General features: G+C 41.3%; 1 protein-coding gene across 1 annotated transcript in view; it reads right to left on the reverse strand.

The window, feature by feature from the left end:
- Window positions 1-27070, reverse strand: part of TM9SF2 (transmembrane 9 superfamily member 2) — a 57013-nt gene that overhangs the window by 23479 nt on the left and 6464 nt on the right. Inside the window, exons 2-9 of the mRNA XM_040991177.1 lie at window positions 19611-19678; window positions 17237-17330; window positions 12169-12296; window positions 7538-7667; window positions 6498-6622; window positions 5565-5676; window positions 4206-4285; window positions 3464-3572 (exon numbers count right to left, since the gene is read on the reverse strand). Coding sequence (XP_040847111.1) covers window positions 3464-3572; window positions 4206-4285; window positions 5565-5676; window positions 6498-6622; window positions 7538-7667; window positions 12169-12296; window positions 17237-17330; window positions 19611-19678 — 846 coding nt within the window. The remainder of the gene's footprint in view (window positions 1-3463; window positions 3573-4205; window positions 4286-5564; window positions 5677-6497; window positions 6623-7537; window positions 7668-12168; window positions 12297-17236; window positions 17331-19610; window positions 19679-27070) is intronic.

Below are 27070 nucleotides of genomic sequence, written 5' to 3' on the forward strand. Positions count from 1 at the left end.
GTCACATGCACAGAGCAGAGGGGGACCCCAGAGTGGAGCAGGCGGGCAGAAAGAGGCTTGTATCCCAACCCTGAAGACTTCCAGATCCTCACCAAAGACTATCAGTACGAGCACCGAGGACTATATCCAACTGCCAAGGAGACCACGAGGAACAGGAATGCCTTCGGAGGCTGAGAACTCTGAAGCCCCCACCCCCATTTGGATCTACCACATGGGATGGAAGAAGCCCAAATCCTGCCTTGCAGGATCCAAGGTCATCGGAACAACAAACAGGAGCACTGAGCGGTCCGCAGAAACAGAAGAACAGAAAACTCCCTTCAGAACTAGGGAGAGGAGTTTTCTCTGGTCCTTGCCTGGTTCTGACTGTAGGTCCCCACCCTCACTGGCAATGACCATCAGGATCGCTCTGGAAACCCCTCAAAACTAACAAACAAACAAATAAACAAACAAACAAACAAAAAACCCCCTAGAATAGATAGAGAATAACAAGGAAAGCTTAGAAACAGGCAGGAAACGGTCACTGAGTGGGACACAAAGATTAGTTACTCCTCACTAGCATATTGAGGATTTCTCTGCACACCCCTCCTAAAACTGTTCACCTAAACTGCTGACATATGTCTTGTTAGAGTTAGACTACCTGAAAAACAGCCAGGTTCTGCAAAATCATGCTTCAACGCTATAAACTGCTAAATACTAAAATTAAAATAGACATGAGACAGCTGAATAGTAATCTATAGCCATTTTAAGGTGTATAGAACCCAGTTGTATATAAACTAATAATTGAAATGTCAATGTAGAAGACACAGGATGTGGTTCAGAACTTGTATTCTTTTTTTTTTTTCTCTTTTAACATACTGGTTACTCAATACCATGTCAACTAATTCCATAATGTTATAAATTGTTACTGATGTAATGTCGGGGCTTTTAATTGATCGGGATGATACTCTGTTAGCTCTACCTTCAGACCAGAGACAGTCTCCCCAAGAAACCGTTGAACTTATCTGGACAATAAGATGCTGGACTTTATACTTGGTAGATGCTTGCAATGAAAGAATCTCAACTGAATTTGAATTGTGGTAATGCAACAAGGTGGAGGAATACACCATGGAGGGGGGGTTTGGTGAGGGGTGGGGGGAATCCCAATACCTATAAAAAACTGTGTCACATAATGTAATGTAATCAATTAAAAAAAAAAGATCGTCTCTTTTTTTCTGGTGTGTTACGGTTTTGCTACAACTGATGTAAATGTGGATTTTTAGAAAACTTACCTTGCTTGAGATTCACTGTATTTTCTTTATGTTATGATTTCTTGTCTTTCAACGGTTCTGAAAATTTCTTTTTTCATATATTTTACATTGTATAATTTACAGTTTCACTTCTTGAAATTTTAGGGAATCTAAATATGTTGTTTATTGTAAATATGTATAAATTGTTTACCAGCTCATATTTTATTCATCTTGAACAGGAGGGACTCTGAGACACTTTTCACAGGATGTCCACTCAATTCTGCCCAGAACCAGAGGCACTCACTACCCCAGAACCATTGTGATTCCTTTCTAAAATCCAGGCTTACTCAGCAAGGAGGGAGGCTCTGACTCAAGGACTGCAGTCTTCCAACTGTTAAAGGGGGGCTGTAGGCATGGACCTGTGGGAGAATCTCAATCTCCTGTACCTGTATTCTGGTTCCTGCTCTGGCTTTGGACCACTTTTTCAGGGACTGCAGCCGTGTAGTTAGTCCCTGCACACTTATTCCCTGTCCTGAGTCCAGCACTGCACCAATAACTTGCATATCAAATAATACTGGTTTATGTATTCATTCATTATCGATTTACTGAGAGCCAATCATATCCTCAGCACTGTGTAACATCAGAGATAACGCAGGGAGTGCCATGCTTTCCTGGGTGTATGCTCTCATTGGGAAGACAGACAACAAAGTAAAACACTTAGTGTATGTGTGTGGAGAGAGAGGACATAATGTTCGGTGGGATGGTCAGAAAGATCACAGTGGGAAGGTCACACTGCAACTGAGCTGCCGCAGCAAAGGGAGCTAGCTCTGCACACACTTGCGGGAAGACCAGAGCAGGTCACCTGCCTCAGCTGAGGACAGGAAGGTGGTTATGTTACTGCAACTGAGCCCTGGGAAGTAACATGTAGTGTCTGGGAAACCTGTTGTTTCTCCGAAGCAACATGGGAGCCTCAGGAAGGAAAGGCTTTGACGTAGATCTGAACACCTTCACTTCAACTGCCTGGGAAGGGGAGCGAGGCAGCAGAGGAATGCGAGCAGAAGGCAACCTGGGTTGCTTGGGCCTGTACTCCGTAGAGCAGCTGTACACAAGACTCCAACAGGAGTTATCTGGAACAGCCAGTTCTGAACAAAGTAGTCTGAGAATGTGTTAATAAAATAGATTTAAAAAATACAATCAATAAAATTCACAGAAAAGAGGATGTAGATTGGAAATATCAAAAGTTTATAAGCCATAACATGTTCTTTTCAATCAGAACAGAACAGAAAAGGAGTGGAGGAAAGCTAAAGAAAGAAAGAAAAAAGACACAGTTCTTTTACACTCATTACAAATCTCTGTGATTCTTGTGGAAAATTTACGTTGCCATGAAATTAAAAGGTATAAAATATGTAATATGGTACAACTTAAAATGTTTGAAACTAAATGCAGCTGACGTTAAATTACTCTGAATACACCAAAAAGGTTGAAATAGTAAGAGTGAAATTTAATGAAAAAATTGGGCCCGGCGGCGTGGTCTAGCAGCTAAGACCTCGCCTTGAACGCACTGGGGTCCCATATGGGCACCAGTTCTAATCCCAGCAGCTCCACTTCCCATCCAGCTCCCTGCTTGTGGCCCGGGAAAGCAGTTGAGGACAGCCCAAAGCTTTGGGACCCTGCACCCGTGTGGGAGACCTGGAGGAAGTTCCTGGCTCCTGGCTTTGGATCGGCATAGCATTGGCTGCTGCGCTCACTTGGGGAGTCAATCATCGGACGGAAGATCTTCCTCTCTGTCTCTCCTCCTCTCTTTATATCTGACTTTCCAATAAATAAATAAATCTTTTAAAAAAAATTTAATGAAAAAATTAAACATACACATAGATAAAACTTGCTAGAGTCACTTCACTCAGCTTGGCATTGTACAAATCAGTGGGTGTTGGAAATGGAAGCTCTGATGGGTTGGCGCCGGTGGGGAGGGACAGAGCAGGAGCTGTCCACTCGCCAAGTCCTTCAACACGGGCGACCCCAGAACAGGCAGCCTAGAACGGACTGGTAACCATTTCTAGGAAGAGCAATTCCTATATTCCATTTTCTCATTTGCAAATGTGAATTCAAGGAAACTTTTAAAAAGAATACCTTAAAAAGCAGATTCTAAAGTTGCTATTTCAATTTTTTTTCAAAAGAAACAATAAAAGTTGTATTTGGCAGACCAAGCATCAGTTAGTTAAAATGTTTCCACTCACCGTAGAATCCATTTGATTATATCTGGCAATATCTTTGTGAAGTGTCCGTAACATGATCATAGCTACCATTCCAGATAAGAAGAGGACAATGACCAGGGAGTTCATGATGCTGTGGGAAAAAGCATGTCAGTTTAAAAAAATTAAACTATCTATTAACATTAAAGCAGTATTAATTACAATCAAAACCAAAACTACTTAGAATTTATCCAGTAAGTTCCACAAAGTGTGGTCTTCCATGTTTCATTCTAGTAAATACACAACTTCATAAACTTAAAACACAGCAGTCTGTGCAGAACTTTCTGGTCTACAGTCCATCCTTAGACCATGCCACAAAGCCTCTACAAAGACTGGCCTGCACCCTCCAGGAGTTTACTCAGTGAATTAGTATCAACAGAGGTGGCTAGCACACTAGGAAGGAATGATAACATCATGACTAGGCTTTGAGAAGAGAATACTGACAAGTACTTTCAATAGCAGCAGCTGTTTACTGAACGCTGTTCACACCAAATAAACTTGTTCGCAAATGCTTTGATCATTCACTTCAGTCCTCGGAACATTCACATGGGCTAAGAATCTTATGAGGTAGGAATTTCTACATAAAGAAACAGAAATTGAATGGCCTGATACTTACAACCCATGACTTAGCGCCATGACTGGAACTCAAATCCGGACTAAAGATTAAGAGTAAATGAAACATTCAAAGGGAAAAAAAGCCCAAAGCAGACCAGCTGCATGCTCTTACCTAAACCACTGAATGTGGGTATGAGGCATGGACTCCAGAATATAGTCCCATCTAGATGCCCATCTGATATTTTTATCTTCCTAGACGGGAAAAAGGAAAAAACTCTTCAAGCATCTACTGACAAAGCATACTAAGAATCAAAAATTCCCATTCAGTTTGTCCTTCCATGTAATTATCAACTACAACTTCTAATTCTCCTCACTTTGGTTAGATATGGGACACGGAGTTACAGGTTTACTCAAGGATGTTGTAAACAGACAAAAAACATAAGCACTCCTACTAATAACTACATCCTATGTTTTTAAAAGCCTTGCTTTAAATCACTAGTAAGGGTTTATTTTCTATGTCAAAATCTAAAGCTGCATTGAATTTCCTAAGAAGATAACTGAACGGAATAATGTATTCTTTATGAGACAGCTAAACAAATCACAAAGTCAAAATCCACTCACACTATCTGGCAAACCTTTCTTATATGGCGTTCTCAACACCAACGTATAAATGCTGCTGGGTTTGCAAAACTAAACACTATATAGGGGCAGTAAATGTCATAATTCTGTTAGCTTGCCTAAACAGGTTTTGAAAAACAGGCAGAGTATTACCTAACATTTTCACAAAAAGCCTTTACGATACTCTTAAGAAACTTCACCACTGATGAAAACATTCCCTTCAATTTCCAAAGAAAATATAACTACTGGAAACTCTACACTGAAGCAGTGACTAAATCCCAACCTCAGATTAAAAATGGTTCTGTTTTCCCAAATGCTTCTGCACGTATCTTTAACATTTTCACACTCTCTTCTGAGCCTAGTTCCATCTTTGTCTTATACGCAATTTTAATACAAATCAGATTCAACTCTCCAATTTCCTATATCTTCTCATGAAAAATTTATTTTCAAGACTGAGATCAAGATGGTGTGGGCCAGGGGTCTGGGAGTGGTAGAGAAGGGCAGAGTAAGAAAGTCAGGCAGAGGGAGCTCACACTCGCCCTTCTGGTGCCCGTGATGGTGATGGTTGTGGCAGGCAGATGTTAGAACATGGGTAGCAGGAACCCAACTACTTGAGCCACCACCACTTATTTCCAGGGTCACATTAAGCAGGAAGCTTAAATCAGGAGCTGAAACTGGGTGTCAACGACACACTCTGAATTCGGGATACAATGACCAAGTCAAAGTCTTAACTGCTAGGCTAAACATCTGTCCCTAAGATTTAAGGAGTAACCCAATGGCTTCCTGGATGACAAACACTTCTAAAAACTAATACATTAAAAGTGCATCTAATTTGGTAAATTTAATCATTAGGCTAAGTAGTACAAATTTAAAATTAATTTCTGAGTCATACCAAAGATAAAAACAAACTCACCTGGAAGCTGATAGAGTAAGTATAGGCAATTTTGATCTCCCCAGAAGCTTTGTTACTTATATCCATGGGGGGTCCAGAGCAGTCTGGCTTATCTATATGTGTATGTTTGAAGCTGAGGGAAGAAACATTTTGGAAAGATGCTGATAAAGTACAGTGTAAAACAATTTTGCAAAATAAAGGTTAGAGATTTTGAACATATTTCACAATGCGACAAAGGTGAAATTAATCGTGTCATTTAACAGTACAACTATTAATTTCATGTAAATAATAGGCTCAGTTTTAAGTACATGCACAGAATAACTGCTCAAAATTATAAACTTCTGAAAGCACTATACTTGATGAATATATACTTATGCTCTTTTTTTAAGTTACAAAAAGAAAAACCAATGAGGGGCTTTAAATTAACTAGCAATACATTACTATGGCATTGCTAATTCAATGGCAGGAAACGCCATGGAAAAACAATTAAAAAAGGATCTCAACAATAAGTAATACCTACTTTCATGCTAGCACAAGCAGGAACTCTACAAGTAGTACTTTTCCAATGGCATGTACTGGCATGTAGCACTGCACAGAGGCCAAGAAGTCACAGCGCTCAGCGCCTTTGACCAGAGGCAACGCTCTCACCTTAGAAGAGGGCCACACAACGCCGAGCACTCACCTGCACCAGCCCTACTGACAACAGGGGATCCTGTCAAAGGAAACGCAAAGGCCATCTTGGCTTAAGGGACTACCAGGACAGGAAAACAATTATCTGTGTGGTTCCTCTGAACGTCTCTTAACGCAGTAACAAATCATGCAAAAGAAGGTTTACTAAAAGTAACCTCCAAGCGCCAGAATAATGATAAAGGAACAAATAAATTGGGATCAAAACGCTTAATGTTTTGGCCCAAATTTCACTAAATTTATTTCCTTTTTATCTACTTGAGTTACCTTTTTGGTTCAAGCTTAGCAGCCACTAATCTTGCTCCCATGGATCCAGTTTCAACAACATGATAGTATATTTTGATGTCAACATGGTTGAAGATGTAAAATGTATCTCTTTCATGGAATTCTGACTGTGGAACAGAGCTTAAAGTTAAAGGCAGAAAAATGGCTACAAAGTCAAAATAAGATTTAAAATGAGCTATAATAAAATTTAAACTTGGATAGAATTTTAATACTTCCCCATTAAAATATTAAATATTAAGCTTAGGTTCTTTAAAAGTAAAAGATGAACTGAGAAAGATACAAATTGTGCTTCTTCAAGTCTCAATTTTTACATCAATTACAATTAACATTTGTTGAAAAAGAACATAAATTGAATTTTCACTATTAGCAAAAGTGACAACTTTAAATATTGTTATGAACATGCTATACTTGATACATTTAAATATTTTCTTCCAAGGAAGTTCATAACTTTGGAATAAACCAACAGCCTACATGATTCAATTGTCTTTGGTCAACTCTCACAAAAGCACTAACCAATATAATCAGGTCTGTCAGTTCAGACCCAACAAGAGATTAAATCTAATTGATTTAATCACACAAGATGTTTCTTTATTTTAGTGTCCACATAACTGTATTTTCTACATTAATATCTTCAATGTATTAAAGGCATTTTCAAATATAGGAATTTAAACAAAGCATGTTACCAAACTTGTGCCATAAATTTCATGCAACTTTCAATGAGGTTTTTCTGACCCTCTACTAACTACATTTATACATCTAATATACAAGTAGGACGTATGAAATCTAAATTTTAAGAGTTACAACAAAGCTCTTAGAACACAACAGAAACCCTCAGTAAATGCTGAACTGAATCTGAAATACTTTAAATCTGGAGTTAACTCTGCCAATTAATCTTGTTTATCTAAATATTATACTCCAAAACATCTAAAATGTACTCATTCAGAGTACATTTTTGCCTAGACAGAACTAAAGTCTACCAAAAACTATTTGAAAAGGTGGCTCAGAGTTCATTACAAACTTACATTAATAACACAGGCATCTTTTGCATGGCCTTTATCTGTAATGTAACAGCCAATAGGAAATCCAGGATTACAGAATCTCTGACCATCTTCCACATCATAACACCATGTTACAGGCATATTATCCACAATCCTGTGCACAGAAATAAGTCAAGTTAGAAGAGGACATGCCAAACATGACTAAGAATTACTGCCCAAATCGCTGTCATCACATTGGGAAAGCTGAATGTCTGAATGCCTATGATTCCAAAAATCACAAGGAATTTAAATGGAATGTAGTATTTCCTAAATAAGGACGTTATGTTAAAAGTAAGGACATTATGTCAAATCTGATAAATTACAGTGAGGAAAATGTATAGCCTCTTTGAAACATAAACATATAGTTCAGGACAAGGAAGTTTTATAAATTAATTGTAATTGCTAATTGAATGAGACTATTTTGCCACCTAGATAAAAATTCACATTTAGCCCAACATTCAAAGCAATACTTCTAGCACCTTTTGAACATTTCAGTGAACAATACAGAAGTGAAGGTCTTTTATTACTCACTCAGGTACTTCAATAGAAAGAGGAGGGACAGGTATAACAGCCAAGCAGATTCAGCTGCTTCCTGGGACACCCATATCCCACATCACAGTGTCAGTGCAAGTCCCACCTGACCATTCAACTCTCTTCCTGCTATTGAGTCTGGGGCTGCCTCAAGTACCTGAGCCCCTTCCACATGCACTAGATACACACTTTGAGTTCCCAACTCCTGATTTGGGGGTACCCAGCTGTTTTGCAGGCATGTTGGGAGTAAATACAAGTATAGAAGGTGAACCCCTCACTCTGTTTACATACAAAAGCAAGTACTTTTAAAAGGAAAATACAAGAAATTTAAGAAAAAAGATATAATTAAACATTTAATTAGAAGGCCAAATTAAGAGATGAAAATTTATAGTATGTACTGAAATGATAAATTCAAGTCATTTATAAAAGAAACACTGCTAGAAAGCTAGAGAACAAAATCTCAAGTTCTAAAATGAAACAGAACTTTGTTGAAAATGGACAAAAGGAAAGTGCTGCACCATTTACAACTAATCTAAGTCTGAGCATGTGGTCCCCTATGCCCAGAGCACACTGCAGGATACCAATAAAAAAAAAATCAGTAAAATATACTAGCTATATTATAGTTTTAAGACAACACTCCAGGGCATGTTTTATTTCTTAATTAATGTATGCCTTAGGAAGTAAAATTATGATTCTATATTCACCAAATGTGTATATTCATGACCCAATAAAACACATGTTGCTACACTTAAATGCTATTTAATAGCACCCAATGTACCAAACATTAACATCAACTATACTATTAAGTTGCTTATTATTATAACCAGTAGGCTATTAGCTCCAATGAGAAGACTATAATAATAGAAGCACAAAAGCAATCCCATACAAAATAAACAATTCATATTTTCTACAGTAAAGATCCAAATTGTTTGGATTGAGAATGCAGTCCAATCAACAAATACATACTAATATTATAATTATGTTATGTCAAAGAGCAAGTACTACATAAAAGTTAAAGAACTCTATTATAAATGAGGAATTGATGAACAATTTAGGTGTTTTTTTTAAAAAATAAACATCTTGAACTTATATAATTCTTTGATATTACAGCCTTTTTCTGGCATAGGACATAATAATATTACAATGTAAACAGCAGCAAACCTTTTCAAATAAATTCAAGTAAATTTATGGAGACACTTCAGTGGCAGCACCATGGACTTGACGAAAGTTCACAAAAGACACCCATTGTAACTGGAGGGGAAGTCAGGGGGGAGGGGAGGGAACTTGGAGAGAAAGAGGGGACACCTCTGTGCCTATTAAACTGTGTCATAAAACAAACTATACACACACACACTTTGTGAAAGATAAAGAAAATTCAAGCAAATTTAAAGAACATAATCTACTTTAAGATGCAGATTCGTTTTTATTTAAATCTCTAGTCTGACAGGATGAAAAGGACCTGCAGAGGTGGGAGCTGAATGACCACACCCAGCTTCACTATTACACTGCACTTCACTTGGAACACTTCTATCAAACATGCTCTGCTTTCCCAACTCATTTTCCCAATAAGTTAATTCTAAAAGTTTGGATCAGAATGGAATAACTCATAAGCAACAAAGCATTTAGAAATACTGTGGTCAAAACAGGCATGTAAGTTACTCCATGCATTTTAACAGAAATAAATTTAGACTATCAATTAAGATTCTGGATCTTTTCTCTTTGCTTACTTGGTAGGATCTGGGTTTGGGATCTTGATTACACTAAAAGATCATTGAGGTTCTTTCTGGGCCCTGCAGGGTAGCCTAACAGCTAAAGTCCTTGCCTTGCATGTGCCAGGATCCAATATGGGCACAGTTCTAATTCCCTCAGCCCCGTTTCCCATCCAGATCCCTACTTGTGGTCTGGGAAAGCAATCAGGGGCAGCCCAAAGCCTTGGGACCCTGCACCCACATGGGAGATCCGGAGAAGGCTCCTAGTTTCAGATAAGTTCATCTCCAGCCGTTGCGACCGCTTGGGGAATGAATCATTGGAAGAGCTTCCTCTCTGTCTTTCCTCCTCTCTGTATATCTGACTTTCCAGTAAAAAGAATAAAATAAATATTTTTAAAAAGGTTCTTTCTGACCAATAAACTGCAGTCTCAGGATTTTGACAGTAAAAGATTATATAAGTTTTCTGATAGCTCACTAAATTATTGTATTTTATAGGTAAAAATATCGTAAATATATCAAAACCTAAGCAAGTAGAATCACAAATCCATGGAGCACAGCTAGAAATATTTCAAGTTTCTGGCGTTGGTAACACAACAGCAGTCAGTCCCAACAACCACAAACCATCCTAGCTACTGAAAGAGTAAGCCAAAAAGATGCTCAAATTATGTCCTCAAGTTTCAAATAAAGAACAAAGCATGTTTATCAGCTTAAAAAAGAAAATTTCCCATTTCTAACCAATCTCTATAAGCAAAATCATGAGTTGGTGCATAGTTAAAGTGTTGTGAGGGAAAAGCTGTAAGATGTTCATATAATAGAACATCAGAGGACTATGAAAAAAACGAGGCAGACCCATATCTATAGGCCTATCTGACCCAGAACAACAGTCGCATAATTTTCCTAAATGAAACAAGCAAACGTAATAACACATACAAAAATATTTATAAAAAATTTTACACCTCAAAAAATTGAAAACAATACATGAGAAATAATAGGAACAACTTTGAGAAAAAAGGACTAAAAAAGCTAGATGTGGTAAAAGACCTTTTTTTTGAGATAAACATGTGGAGAGAAAGGATACACACAGCTCCTATCTGCTGATCTACTTTGAATATTTGTAATGGCTAGAATTGGGTCAAGTAAAATTTGGGAGGATGCCTCAATTGTTTAGGCCTCTGCATCCACGTGGGAGATCTGGGAAAAATTCCTGACTCCTGCCTTTAGATCGACAGCTCCAGCCATTGCAACCATTTGGGGTGTGAACCAGCTGGAAGATCGTTCTGTGCCTTATCTCCATAAAATCTACCTTTCAAATAAAAATCAATAAACCTTATTTTTCTCGGTCGCAGGATTTATTACAACACAGTATTCCCAATACAAAAAGGGATGGGAAGGTAGAGTTCATGGGGGAGGGGCTCATTGGAATTGGGGGGCTGGCAGCCCAGTCCACAGAGACTGGGAGCCTTGCAGGGAGGGACCTGCCACCGCTCCTCTGCTGGACATTCCAGCAAGTAATAGGAGGGGGCATGCCGTCCCCGAGCCTGGCAGCTGAGCCAAGCAGGGGCACATGGGCGAGCTTAGAGAAGACTGGGCAGCGGCCCTCCTGACCCCGAAGTGGCCGTGGGGAGGAGGCAGCGGCTGAGTTAGCCCCGAGGCCCTTAGCAGTGAGAGCTGAGCCCACCGAGTTCCCTATACCCAGCACAGACCCATGCCTGGGAAGAAAGAAGGGGAGGAAAGGGAAGGAGTGGCGGCTCAGGGAGCACCCTCCAGGTTCCAGGACCCAATCAGTGGTCCAGACAGCATGGGGTGGGGGCAGAGTGAGGAGGGGTGAGCCAATGCATTCCTCCATACCCAGGGTCACCTGGGAAACCCAACACAACAGACATGTAGGAGGCGGGGTCACAGACATCATAATCATAATAATTAACCCATAGTAATAAACACTCAAAAACCTCTAAGAGATTGCAGATACAACGTTAGTTTATCTTCTGGGGGTTGGGGGGTAGGGACACGCAGGGGCAGAACAGCACTCTGGGTGGACAGGGACATGAGGCAAGGCGTCCAAAGAAGAGAACAGAGGGGACACAGCCAGGGCAGTGGCAGTGGGTACCTTTCAAATAAAAAGAAACAAATCTTTAAAAAAAAAAAGTTACAGCAATCTGAGCATAGTTAAAACACAGCATTTTACACAATCCTGTCAACTTTAATCTCCCAGGATAGTAAAACCACCACTTCATGACACTACCACTAGTAACAAAAAACAAAATTAACTGATTTGCTACATTTTACAGAGGCCATGAGGTTACTTATATCATCACTCAGACAGCAGTTTCATCTTGAAAAGGCATAAAGTCAAACATTCAAAGCTCCATGTCTTACCAGTGATGCTGGTAATTCAGTAGCATGCTTTTTTTCAAGAAATCTAACTTTTGTTTATCTTCAGCTTTCTCTGTGTGGTATGTTTTCGTACAAACAAGTTTACAGGTCTCCTCCTTATTAAATGTAAACTGCATTTAAAAAAAAGTAGAAAGCAAATTAAAAAATACTCAGGACCTTCACAACAATAAGAGTCAAAGTACACATTAATCTCAATAAATTATTTAAACACATCCTTGTCAGTAACAAAACACTTAAATTCCTCACAGCTCAATCAGATTTAAACTTTATTTCTCTAAATACTTAAGCCGCTAATTTTTCTTTTGCAAATAGTTCTTCAGTAATTTTACTCTATCCACTTCTTTCAAGCAAATGAGTCCTGAAAGAAAAACAAAGAAAACACAGAACACTAGTCTTTGCACAGCAACAACTCAGAAATTCTGGAGCTGTTGGCTTCCCAATAAGATGGCCTTTACATTTCGAGCGTCAATAGATGGTGTGAAGTGCCTTTCAGAAGGGACATTCAGCACTGCTTAAGATGAACGGGATGAGCTAAGAAATTCTAAACTTCACAGCAGGTTGCATCCCCTTACCAGAGCTCTGGTTCAAGTCCTGGCTATTCTGCTTCCAACCCCGCTCCCTCTTAATGTGCCTGGGAAGGTAGTGCTTGACTGCTTGTGTCCCAGGCACCCACCTAGGAGAGGTGGATAGAATCCCAGCTCCTCATTTGGCAAGGCCCAGGCCCCGGCTATCACCCAGGCCCCAGGACCAGATCTTGCCTGCATTTGAGGAGTAAACTGACAGAAAATCCTTCTCTCTCTTTGCTTTCCAAATAGATCATCATCATCATCAACAACAACAACAACAAACCCACAACAACTCAGGGTACAAAGGACCCTTTCCCCACTACAATATCCTACCCAGGCACCCCATGAAAAACAGACTTAATTTTTGGGATCTGATTTTCAAACACAATTGAAACAAAAATTGGTATCATTTTGAAATTACGTCTAAAAGCTACAAATTCATCCAACATATATAAATAACAACTTCTGCAAGAATCTAGCATTCACAGGGCCAGCCCCCCTTATGATGCCAACATTCCATGTGGACACCAGTTCATGTCCCTGCTGCTCCACTTCCCATCCAGCTCCCTGCTTGTGGCCTGGGAAAGCAGCAGAGGATGGCCCAAGGCCTTGGGGCCCTGCATCCATGTGGGAGACCTGGAAGAAGCTCCTTCTTCCTGGCTTTGTATTGAGACTCAGCTCTTTTGTTGAGACCATTTGTGGAGTGAACCAGAGAATGGAAGATCCTTATTTCTGTCTCTCCTCTCTATAACTCTGCCTTTCCAATAAAAATAAACTTTTTAAAAACAGTGAAACTCACAATGTAATGATAGTTTTACTTTATCAGGAACCATTTATATTTTAAAATTTCTTGTTTGTACTACTGTATCATTCTGATTGTAAATTTAAAATTATTCTGAAAGCTATATATATTTCCTAGTTTTCAAAAGGCTGTCACTTATCAGTTATACAGATCCATAATTGTATATTTTTAACAAATTCAAACCTTACTATAAGCAACAAAAAGTTTTGTATGATTCACTTAGAGTATATGTTTCTTCTGTTTCCCTTTTCCAGAGGCAGATACACTGTTCCTCTATCCATTGCCCCACTCCCTAAGCGTCTTTTAGATGCCTGGAGCAAGGAGCCAGGATGTAATATAAAGTTTGCACTTGAGCGACAGTTACCCAGTTACCCAACTCATCAGGGCTGCCACTCAAGGTCTGCATTAGCAGGTACCCTGGATAAGGAAAGCAGGCATCTTAACTAGTATCCTAACCACAAAGGCCAAATGCTTGCTCCAGTCCACTCTTTAGTAAATTATTAACACTCCTAAACCAGCTGCTATGCACAGGCTCAGAAGCGAATGTATAAATGTGGCCCCCAATGCCAATACCTGCCACCCAATTTGGGCTGCACTGCTCTTTCTGTTCATTAATATTTGTATCATTATTTGACATGTTTAGCCTTACATAAGCATTACAGGTTCATATTTTAAAGGTAGAGAAGGGAAAAACAAATGCATTAGCCTAAGGAATCCGGGGCACAAGCTGCTCTCCTTAATTGCTTCAGACCTGTTACTTACCTCTCAGGCTTTTTAAATTAAATTTTTAAAACATCACCTTTTTAGTCTATTTAAAATTGCAAATTCCAAGGCATGTTGGCAGCAGTTGAGACCTTGGCATCTGAAATCAGAATGCAATCTGAGGCCCGGCTCTTCCATTCCCCACCAAGCTTCCTATCAGTGAGCACCCTGAGATGCAGTGGATTCTTGTCACCCAGGTGGGGACCTGAACTGAGCTCTGCGGCCCCTGTTCTCAGCTTGGCCAATCCCTGACTGTTATCAGTACTTGGGTAATAAGCATTTTCTTTCTCAAAAGAGAGAACATCTAAAACAAATAAACAAAGAAATAAATAAAGCAAGCAAGCTAATCCCCCCACCCCATGCCACATTTGTTTTCAAAAGCTCTCCCATAAGAACTAACCAACTGCTTTATTACTGTATTGTTCCTTTCTGCCATCAGAAGAGAAGACCCACAAGGGCAGATGTTGGTCTTGGGCACTGCTGTATCCCATGTGTGTCACAGTACCCAGTACATGGAACGTATTCAACAAGTGTGTTAATAGCGTAAACAAACGCCTCAGAGTAGTCAGACTTGAAATGAGGTGAAGTGTGGTAGGAGACAGAAAGGAAATGCTGTTTTCCCATGTGATGGAAGCGACCCAGACACCTGCACCACCACTGCCAGGAGCCCGCACTGGTAGGAAGGTCCTGCTGGGGGACGCAAGATCTGACCTTCCAACCCAAATCCTCACCGTCAATCTGAACCTGTGCTGGCCTTCCCTGTGTTCACTGCTGTGTGTTAGGGACCTTTGGCTCAGTGCTAAAGGACTCCCACTGTTCTTCATGTTCAGTGAAGGCACTAACAATGCCCTTCCCTCCATCTTCTCAAGCCCAATGCACACAGAAATAGAAAGACAGGGCTGAGACACCACTGGAATAGTGAGGCTGCTTATTACCATTACACAAATACGCCTGGAAAATACCCTCTGCTATAAAAGAACGCAGTGACTTCCAAAGAAACAACACGGAGATGGCTCAGAACTCCTGAGCATAGCCTGCTCAGTGCAGCTGGGCCATGCCAAGCTCCGTCCTCTCAGTGACTTCATCCCATTGGACTGCCAGAGCTACGGTCTCTGGTAACTGTTTAAAACTGCTGGGCCCGGCATGACAGCGTGGTGGTTAAGGTCCTCGCCTTGCATGCGCTGAGATCCCATGTGGTCACTGGTTTTAGTCCCGGCAGCCCTGCTTCCCATCCAGCTCCCTGCCTGTGGCCTGGGAAGGCAGTTGAGGGCGGCCCAAAGCCTTGGAACCCTGCACCTGTGGGGGGAGACCTGGAGGAGCTCCTGGTTCCTGGCTTTGGATTGGCTCAGCACCAGCTGCTGTGGTCACTGGAGAGTGAATTGGAGGATCTTCCTCTCTGCATATCCGCCTTTCCAATAAAAATTTCAAAGTAGAATATCTGAACAAAACATTTATGACTGAGAAATTTAAGCTTGTAGTCGATGAATTTTGTACAATGATAAATAAGCCTTTTCCCCCTGGTCCAGGTGTGGGGAAGACAGGACCAGTGAGACCAAGCCAGGCGTGAGGCTCTTCGGGGCACAGCTCCTGTCGTAAATGCCAAAGGAGATGGGGGGAGGGAAGAACCTGAATGAGAAAGTAGGGAAGGGTGCTGAAGGCGAAGTCTCAGCCACAAGGAAAAGAGGACTAGAAGTCAGGAAAGACAACCAACAGGCCAGGGAGTAAAACCTGGAGTCAAGTTACAGCTAGTAAGCTGAATTTTCGAAAAGATGCTCAAGGTGCAGAGTTAAGGGAAAATATAAAGTGCAGAAAAATGCGCTCAAACATAAACAAGCCAAGTCCAAAGAAACTGGAGGGAAGAGATTCACTTCTCATTTTCTACTCTCCCACACCACTTCATCTAGATACGATGATCCACTGTTGTATAAATCCCAGCATTCTTTCATTCTTTTCTTTCCACTAGGCTATCAGGCCAGGCCCCCCAAGCACTTTTTCTTAAAAAAGGATTGATTTTGGTGCAGCAGGAGAACAGATACAAAATGAACTAGAGTCTATGCTAGGTGCAATGGAAACAGGCATAAAGGGTAATAGATTTAGAAGTGATTCTAGGAGGCAATGAAGTATAAATATTAAAGAGAATACTTCTGATACTCTAAACGTACAGCAGAAATGTCCTAAATGCTTCTATTGGTCAAACTAGAAGGGCTGGCTTCCTAAAACCCACTGGGGAACACAGATAGCGTCACACCTGCCAACAGCGACGTCAACAGATCCTGCTGCGGAGGAGGACACGCAGCCCCTAAGATCACTTCTCACACCAAGCAGGAAGGTCCTAGGACCCTTTGGGTGGGCAGAGGTACAGCCCTCGGGTAATCATTTTATTGTGTAAAATGAGTTGTATTAATGTTCATTAAAATAGTGTTATTAATGACATATTGTAAGGACAAGGATTTTTCTAAACCGTCATTAAAAAATTTTTCCTGGGCCCAGTGCGATGGCGCAGTGGTTAAGGTCCTCGTCTTGCACATGCCGGGATCCCATATGGGCGCCGGTTCTAATCCCAGCAGCCCTGCTTCCCTTCCAGCTCCCTGCCTGTGGCCCAGGAAAGCAGTCGAGGACGGCCCAAAGCTTTGGGACCCTGCACCCGTGTGGGAGACCCGGAGAGGCTCCTGGCTTCGGACCGGCATAGCGCTCACTTGGGGAGTGAATCATTGGAGAGAAGATCTTCCTCTCTGTCTCTCTTCTCTGTATATCTGCCTTTCCAATAAAAATAAAATAAATCTTTAAAAAAATTTTTTTTCCTGAGTACAAAATGACAATGAGTTCCTCTTTTGCCTAAAGGATTAAATTTATATCAGCTTTCACTCAGAAAACAAGAGTGCCGTAACTAGTTAACTTCTGTATAAAAATAAGTACAGACCTTGTATGGTGAAGGTTCAATTCTCTCCCCGAACAACACTTGACCGAGATTTTCAGATGGGCGTTTTCCTTCAGATGCTTGGCAAAAGTCAAACCTGGGTAAGAGTATTTCAATTGTTACATAAACTCAGAAGGGAGCAAGGCGACAGCAAGCACCCTACCAACCCCAGAGCACACAAGATGCAGGTTTTCCTGACAGCTTTGGCAGATTAAGACACTCCCCATCATGTTCCAATTACAACATCTCCCCCAAACAAAGTACCCCCTGAAAACTGTACTCTACAATACCAGGATTCCCAATACCTTTTTATTATGTACAAGACTTTAAAAACTGACACATTTTTATAATTGGTTTTATTCATCCCAATCATAAAATTAATCTATATCCTTATTGTTGAGGGAATTTTCATGCTTAACTCCTGTTCTTATAACTTCCCATACTTCATCTTTACTTAAAAATGACATTTCAGGAAGATTGGTTGTATTTACCTGGGATTCTGCTTCATCCCAATATGACAGCCAGCACACCCCGTGTGAGAAGTACACTGGCTAAATGAACTCTCTGAGGACACAGTTGTGGAACACCTATCCAGGCTCATGTAAGATTCTCTCTGCGTTCCGATTCCCTTGTATTGTTAACCAACTTTAATGCACTTTTGTTTAAACATTACAGATTAATTTAGCCTTGCCAAAGAAAATGAAAAGCAGTTCTGTGTTCAATTAGGAATGATATGAGGCTCAAATGAGACCAGTACTGAAATGGCAACACAACAGTGAGATTCTGAAAAGGAATGGCAGTCTCATGTGAGCAAAGACCGAAGCCGGGCAGGCTCCAATAGAAGACTCTGTGTCTCCCAGACTCACCTTCCTAAGACTATCCACCAAGATCTAAGTAGAGCTTGTTTACCAACAGAATAAAAATTAGGGCCTGGCAAGGTAGCCTACTGGCTGAAGTCCTCGCCTTGCATGCACTGGGATCCCATATGGGTGCTGGTTCTAATCCTGGTTACCCCGCCTCCCATCCAGCTCTCTGCTTGTGGCCTGGGAAAGCAGTCGTGGATAGATCAAAACCTTGGGACCATGAACCTCTGTGGGAGACCCAGAAGAGACTCTGGGCTCCTGGCTTCAGATTAGAAAAGCTTCAACAACTGCAGCCGCTTAGGGAGTGAATCAACAGACAGATCTTCCTCCTCCTCTGTATATCTGCCTTTCCAACTAAAAAAAAATTCTTTTAAAAAACTAGAAAAAGTAAATTGTCTCCAAAAGTTATACAAATATGGCACATTCATTCACTCAATTTAGTGCTTTCATATCTATTTAGAATTACGAATTCTTGGGGACTTAGCATTATTTTTATATGCAACACTTTACAGCAAAACACACATTGTTTTAAAATCTTTAAGAAGTGCAGAAATTGATTTACAATATTAACTTACTTGTCAAATGACAAGATATACATGCAGCATATTTCATAACACTAAAAACTGGAAATAACAGATTATTATTCAGAATTACCAAAATACACAGCATAGGAGAACTCTACAATGGAATAAAGACCAGCTACTACAAAGAATAAAGTGACTGAACACCCAATATGGAAAGATAACCATAATATATTCCATGAGAAAAACAAGATACAGATCAAATGTAATAGCATGAGCTTACTTTTGTTCCAAACAAAAATGTACAAACAGCTACACAAACAAGAATATTCAAAGAAAGAATGTTTAAAAGTATATATTAAAATCATTTCTGGAGACCGATTATGTGGGACAAAATGATTGATTTTGGGCCCAGCATGTAGGCCTAGCAGCTAAAGTCCTCGCCTTGCACATGCCAGCATCCCATATGAACACCAGTTTTAGTCCCGGCAGCCCCGCTTCCCATCCAGCTCCCTGCTTGTGGCCTGGGAAAGCAGTGGAAGATGGCCCAGAGCTTTGGGACCCTGCACCCACATGGGAGACCTAGAAGAGCTCCTGGCTCCCAGCTTGACAGGCGCAGTACCGGCTGCTGCGCTCACTTGGGGAGTGAATCATCAGACAGAAGATCTTCCTCTCTGTCTCTCCTTCTCTCTGTACATCTGACTTTGCAATATAAATAAATAAATCTTTAAAAAAATTTAAAAATAAAATGCATAAACTATTTATGGAAATAAATAGGAAATAAACTATTGTACGTGGTGCTTTAAAGCAAAAGAAAATGAATGTCACATGGAATGCTCCCCTGGCCGTGGAGCACACCACAAAACATGTTCTCACTCACATACTTTTACAAAACACACATTCATCCACAGCCATGGAGAAAGCAAAATTCTACGTGTTCAAAGTTCAGATGAGTCACACAAAATCCTTACTGAAAAAAGCTGAAAAACTTACGCTGTATATTCATAGGGGAGAACAGATTCCACTGAGTCGAGTCTGTTCACAAACAGTTCTATTTCAGCCTGAAAATGAAGAAACACGTCATCAGAATAAAAACAACCGGAGAAAAAGCCGTAAGTCATGCTCAGAACTGAAGAACTTGTGTTTGAAACGTGAGATTTCCCAACATCCAACCTACTTTAAATGTCTTATAAACTTATTCAATGATTCAGATATATTTAAAATAAACCACAACTTTCAGTATTACAAGTGCCCCCAATATTTAAAAAAATTTTTTAAAAGATTTAGTTATTTTTATTTGAAAGGCAGATTTATAAGACAGACAAGAGAAATGAAGATTTTTCACCCACTGGTTCACGTCCCAAATGACCCAAATGGCTGAGCTGAGCTGATGTAAACCTGGGAGCCAGGAGCCTCTTCAGTCTCCCACAGGGGCTCAGGGGTCCAAGGGCCTGCGCCACCCTTCTCTGCTGTCACAGTCCTTAAGCAGGGAGCTGGAGAAGCGGTGCAGCCAGGACTAGAACTGACACCCATAGGGAATGCGGGCATTGCCAGTAGAGAATTAAGTTTGTTGAGCCACCACACAAGTCCCTTAAAAATGTTTAACCCCCAAATTTTCTTTTAAAAAGTTGAAATATTTTAGCTAAAAGCATTCATCTAATATCAGCTTTCATTGTCTTCTTTTTTGAGATGCAGAGACAGAAACACCAAATGAGGTCCCTTCCAATGGTTTCCCTCCCCAGATGCTCACAACAGCTGGCCAGTACTCAGTCACCCAGGCCACAGCAAGCAGCCTGCAACAGGAAACTCAACCCAGTCTCCCACCCTCCCACCCCCTGGGGCGAGGACGAGACTCGGTGAGTCAGCACCTGGTGCCTCCTGGAGTTGGTTTAGCAGGCAGCTGGACCTGGGAGCAGAGCAGGGACATGAGTCCAGGCACCGAGACAAGCACTGTGGACTTCAGCCAGCAGCTAAACACTAGGCAGGTGCCTAACTCCACGTGTTTTTTAAAAATCTTGTTTCCAAAGTCATTATTTCATTGTGCAGTATGAAAACATATATATATATATACATATATATATATATGTGTGTGTGTGTGTGTGTGTCTATACGTAGTTTTAAATTTAAATTCTCCCATAGCAAACCAAGAAAGGCCGCTACATTTAAGGAATTTCTAGGATGTTATGGCAGATACTATCCCACATGCATGTACTCTCAAGCTGACAGAAGACGGACAACAAGCCCTTGGTCTAGCTTCAAAGGAATGTTTTGATCCACTGAGAACGAACTGCAGAACTGCACATAGCAGCAAGAGGGAAGATATCTACCAAGAGAAAGGAAAATCCAGCAAAGGCAGAGAGGATAAAAGCTGTCACTGATCTCCCAGGAAATACAGTACAATTAAAACAACTACTCCCTTCCCAGGTGTAGAAGTTCCACAGACAAAACTCATCCATCCACTAGAGCTCACTGCTGGGTCTGGCAGAGTGGCGTAGTGTAGGTCCTTGCCTTGAATGTGCACTGGGATCCCATACGGGTGCCAGATCTAATCCCAGAAGCCCCGCTTCCCATCCAGCTCCCTGCTTGTGGCCTGGGAAAGCAGTGGAAGATGGCCCAGAGCCTTGGAACCCTGCACCCACGTGGGAGACCTGAAGAGGTTCCTGGCTCCTGGCTTCAGATCAGCTCAGCATCGGCTGCTGCGCTCACTTGGGGAGTGAATCATCAGACAGAAGACCTTCCTCTCTGTCTCTCCTCTCTGTATAACTGACTATGCAATAAAAATAAATAAATCTTGAAAAAAGAGAGAGCGAGCTCACTGCTGTTCATGGTGGAACTCAAGAGCTGAACAAAGCAGCAAGTCGGTTTTGCCCTGAAGTATTTTTGGAGCTAAACGAAGCTGAGTCCAGGCTGCTCCGGCTGCCTCCTGACTGCCCGGAGACCACCTGAAACAGCAGAAAGCCTGTCATTCTGATCTTATCAGTGCTGTCACCATCCTCACTACTTGCTAAAAGAGGAGACATCTGACATGTAATTAAAACAAACTAGGACTACAACGCCACTGGAAAAGCAGCAAGTCTCAACATGCAAGAGCACAGGCTCATGCCAGACCACCTCCATTCTAAGCCCAGTAAGCACGCATTTACTAACATACATCAGTATATTCATGGGTACTTCAGTTTTTCTACAAACAGAAATAACAGTACTTTATAGAAATACAAAGATTAAATGAGTTAGCAATCACAAGGTATTACATATCTGATTTAAAATACAAACTCAGTCTCCCTGAATAGGCTGCCACACCTGCAGTGCACATGAGAGCAGGTGTGAATAGAGAACCTGTGGGGGTTTCTAGAGGGTCTCTCCAACTATGCTGTTGTCCCTGTTACCCAATCTCAGAGAACACGTTATAGACCTGTGTTCTGACCACAGAGCACATGTTGCAAGACGGGGCCATGGCTGGCTGACTCTAGCACAAGGCAGAAGAACATAGCCAGATGCACATGAAAGGCAGGAGACCTCAAGTACCTCTTTAAAGGGTGGAAAGGAAAGCAAGCAGAACAACACTTCAGGTCAAGTTCTATGGCCACCACCTATATTTGTGGATGCTCCAAAGTGGACATGGATGACCAACGGGCCTTAGAACTTAAGAACAATGGAGAACCTATATGAAGACAGATGGACTGTGTCACCTCATTTTTACTTATTTGGTGAAAAGTAGAGTTACGGGGGTGGGGACACAGAGAGAGAGAGAGAGTGAGTCGGGGAGGTTTGTTGAACCTTCCACACTCTGGTTCACTTCCCAAATGCCTGCAATGGCGGCAGCCAAGGTGATCCAGAGCCAGGAGCTTCTTCTGGGTCTCCCAGGAGGTACAGGGTCCCAAGGTTTTGGTCCATTCTCTACTGCTTTCCCAGGCTACAAACAGGGAGCTGGTTGAAAGTGGAGCAGCTGGGACATGAGATAGCGCCCATATGGGATATGGCATCACAGGTGGAGGAGGCTTAAGGTACTACCCCATGACCCATGACTAAAGTGTCACCTCTTATACAACAAAGTCAACAACCTCTCAGAGCAATCAAGATGGTGTGGAGGACACAGTCACAGCCACTGAATGGAAAGTCTCTTACCAGAGGGAAGGACCCACTAGGTGATGGTCAGAATCAGAATAACTAAGCAGCAAGCTCAGGGGCACAGTTAGAAGTCACAACTCCTCCACGCTCCGTCAATCTCACCTGCCAACCACTTGAGTAATACCCCCAGGACATTCTCCCTGTCCCCACCAGAGTTCCTGGGGTGACATCAAAACATGACTACCTTTCTCCCCTAGCATTAACATAGTCTGACAAAGAGAAAACATTTCCCTCACACGTTTCCCAATCGCCCAACCAACCTTTGTAACTAACATCAATAATAACAATAATAATAATAATAATAGATACTTAAAACAGAGAAAATCTAAACCATAGTGCTTATCCAGTAAAATTTTCATCCCATGTTCATGATACATAATGGGAGACATACTGAGCACAAATTGAGCATCCCTAATCCAAAATTTCAAAATCTAAACATTTTTACCTAATACGATGGATGGGTCAGAGTCAAAACATACAAAATTACTTAAAATGCTACACAAATTATCTTTATATCATGTACATAAGGTATACATGAAACAAAGAATCTATAATCAGATTTGGGTTCCAACCTCAAGATATGTCATTATGTTATATGCAAATATTCTAAAATCTGAAGCACTATGGGTTCCCAGCACTTCAGATAAGGGAGACTCCACTTGAAGTACTAAAAAATACATAAGAATGTTACAATTTTGCTCAAATGTAGTATCAATGGCAACACTGAGTCCAATACAAAACATTTAACTGTGGCCCCCTGTGTACAATATTCCACATTGTACTCATGTTGTATCATTGGTCCAAAGACATGACACTGTAACAGTAGAGCCTGCTTCAACAGCTAACAAATACATGTAACCGCTGTGAAGACTAAATTCCCAGATGACAGCTTACTCTGCCAAAGTAATGTTCACTAATTAGAAGGGGCAATGCTGCTGTGAAAGATACACGAGAATTCAAACCATCTATCTTCTTAACAAATCTTCATGAAGACTGAGAAGCTAACTTCACTCATATCTCGAGATTTCTTCCTAGGAAGGAAGGAATACAGATACTAAGTTTCACTGCTTTGTGTTTCTGAGTTTTGAAATTCCGAAGTTCAGTCCAAGTCCCTCCTGCTGCAATGAGGCACGTACCTCGGTTCAGTGCAGAATGATGAGGAACCTGTATGAAGAGCCAGGTGCGCAGGCCTAACACTTGATGCTGGTATTCACTGTGTAATCATTAATACATTTCCTCACCTTGCATGCGCCAGGATCCCATATGGGCAACGGTTCTAGTCCCGGCAGCCTCACTTCCCATTAGCTCCCTGCTTGTGGCCTGGGAAAGCAGCTGAGGACAGCCAAGGTCTTGGGACCCTGCACCCACATGGGAGACCCAGAAGCAGCTCCAGACGCCTGGCTTTGGATTGGCTTAGCTCCGGCTGTTACAGCCACTTGGGGATAATGGACGAAGCTCTCTCTCCTCCTCTCCGTACATACAACTTCCCAATGAAAATAAATGAAATCTTAAAAAAATTTTTTTTTTAAAAAAAGAATGTGAGACTGAACAAAGTCCACACATGTGCAGAAGCTGGCACATGGCAATCTGAATGCTGCTCTGTACTACCTGAAATCAAAGGACCAGTCCTGAGTCTGCATGGACTGGTAGCATGACGACCTTCGCAGCTTCCTCAGCCCTCCCCCAGTGGGAAGCCCTCCCCCTCAGCCCTCCCCTAGTGGGAAGCCCTCCCCCAGCGGGGCAGCAAACCACGCTAACACAGCAGCAGGAAGTCTGCTCATTCAGAACTCATCCTGGCTGTTAGTCCAGGGAAGGAAAGACAACAAGCAAGTTCAGAACCGCCCGAGCAGCTGGAGATCACTCAGGCTACTCAGACAAGGACACCGGAACACATCCGCTTCCCCACCCTAACCACTGGCTACACGGGCGTCTGTCCCTCACAACTATGTGAACACCATCCAAAAATATATATAAATTGAATTTTAAAAACTGGATTACAGACATAAACAGTGCAGCTTCATTTTTCCTGTTTTTATTCCTCACTTTAATTTCTTTTTGTGTCTCCTGATACCCTTCCAAGGTTACTTTTATAAGAGAACTGATCTTTGATTCACCATTAATTTGAACCTACTTCTGTTGTTCAGTGACTTAATCAAGCACACGAAATATTCCACTCATCTAGGTTGTTTTTGTGTCACTTTCACTCAATCTTTCTTAAGTTGTGAGAACCTGAAAATTTAAGAATTACAATCTCATCTAAAATGTTAGGGTTATCTGAAGTAACTTAAAGGTAAAAACATTCTCAGGAGGAATCAGACCCATTTACAATTTATTTATAAGGATGCAACATTTGCAATGAGTTTAAATATTAACCATTCTAGCAAGACAAGAAATTTCAAAAGTCTGAGGGAATATCAAAAGTTTGCGGAAGAGCAGAATTAAAAGATAATGTGAATTTTCTGTGAGCTCCTCCTAATATGGCAGTGAAACAAACATTAAAAACCGGGGGGAAGGTGGCACTGTGGCACAGTGGGTAAAGCCACTACCTGCGATGCCAGCATCCCATGTGGGTAGCTGTTGTGTCCTGGCTGCTCCACTGCCAATCCAGCTCCCTGTTAACGGCCTTGGCAAAGCAGCAGAAGATGGCCCACCTGCTTGACTCCTACATCCACGTAGGAAACCCAGAAGCTCCTCACTCCCAGTTTCCACTTAGCACAGTGCTGATCACTGAGCTCATCTGATGAGTTAACTAGCAGATGGAAGATTTCTCCCTCCCACTCAGTAACTCTTTCAAATTAAAATAATAATAATAATAATAAACAAGTTAAAACCAAAAACTAGAAGGGAAATGAGACTGCCAGAGCCGATGTGGATTAATAAAGGGCTTGAAGCTCAATCAAGTCAAAATATAGAATCACAACATTCATCTTCAAAAAATATAAAGGCTCAGAGAAATAAAACATGGAAAAACGTAAACAACACACTAGTCCAGCTGACCATCAGGCACCATTCTTTCCACATTTTCTTTATTTTGAAAATTCTCTTATTTAACCTAGAAAAAGACTAAATTTTAGAGTGAAAAGATGATCTAGAAGAATGAATTCAAAATCAACTGATTAAAGAGGAGAAAGTGGAAATTGCAACAGGTGAAAATTCAATGCAATTTACAGCAAATTCTGAATGATGAGAAACTTGAGTCAAAACACACACACTCAATACTCACAATGCCCTACACTAAGCATTATGAGTGATATTGTAACACAAAATCATGAATGCTTGTCTTCAGAGAAGTTAACTGTCCTGACGGAGACAAGGCGTACAATTCATGACAGGAAAGGGAAAAAGTGACCAAGTTATTTGTACGTTCAGGGGGTAGAGAGTGAGGTTATTGTGTCTATGGAATTTAGTGTATTAGTTTTGTTTTAATCTCTTTATGATTGAAACAGAGCGGGAGTGACAGATTTTCCACCTATTGGTTCACTCTCTAAGTGCCCACAACAGCCACGTCTGGGCAAGGCCGAAGCCAGGAGACAGAAACTCCCTCCTAGTCTCCCACATGAATGGCAGGAAGCTGGATATGAAGCCAAGGCCAGATTCAATTCTAGGCACTCCAATATGGGGTCCCACTGCACAATAATGCTAACCCGATTTAGTTTTCTTACCATTAAAACAACATGTGCTAGAACATGGTGATATCTAATTTATCTCAAGGGCATTTTCCTCTCTACAGGTCTTTATTCTCCAACCAAATCCCTTTGGAAATTTGCCCTAAGCAGAGACAGCCAACTATAAATGATCACTGACAGCATTAGGAAGTGCCTTAAAAGTCGGTTACTTCACATTCTTGTTTTATTTAAAGATTTATTTTATTTTTATTTAAAAAGCAGAGTTACAGAGGAGACAGAGAGAGAGAAAGAGATGGCTCTCCCATCCACTGATTCACATCTGAAATAGACAACAGCCAGAGCCAAGCTAACCCAAAGCCAGGAGCTTTTTCTCTGGGTCTTCCCACAGGTGCGAGAGCCCAAGGCCTTGGGTCATCCTCTGCTGCTTTCCCAAGCCATAAGCAGGGAGCTGGATCAGCAGCGGAGCGGCTGGGACTGGAACTGGTGCCTACAAGGAACGCTGGCATCTCTTGTGCAGGCTTAGCCTATTACTCCTTGGTGCAGGCCTCCTGCACATTCCTGCTTTTACACTGCTCCCAGCTAGGCTATTAAAAACAGGATATTTCAAGAACATTAAACATTTTAAGGAAGTTTCAGAATTCTGAATCATGTAGTCAAAGTAAGACTATCATTCTGTACTAAAGGTTTCATGTGGTTTTA

Source organism: Ochotona curzoniae, unplaced genomic scaffold, assembly GCF_017591425.1.
Source record: "Ochotona curzoniae isolate NIBS_2020 unplaced genomic scaffold, NIBS_Ocur_1.0 contig_64, whole genome shotgun sequence".
Lineage (NCBI taxonomy): Eukaryota > Metazoa > Chordata > Mammalia > Lagomorpha > Ochotonidae > Ochotona > Ochotona curzoniae.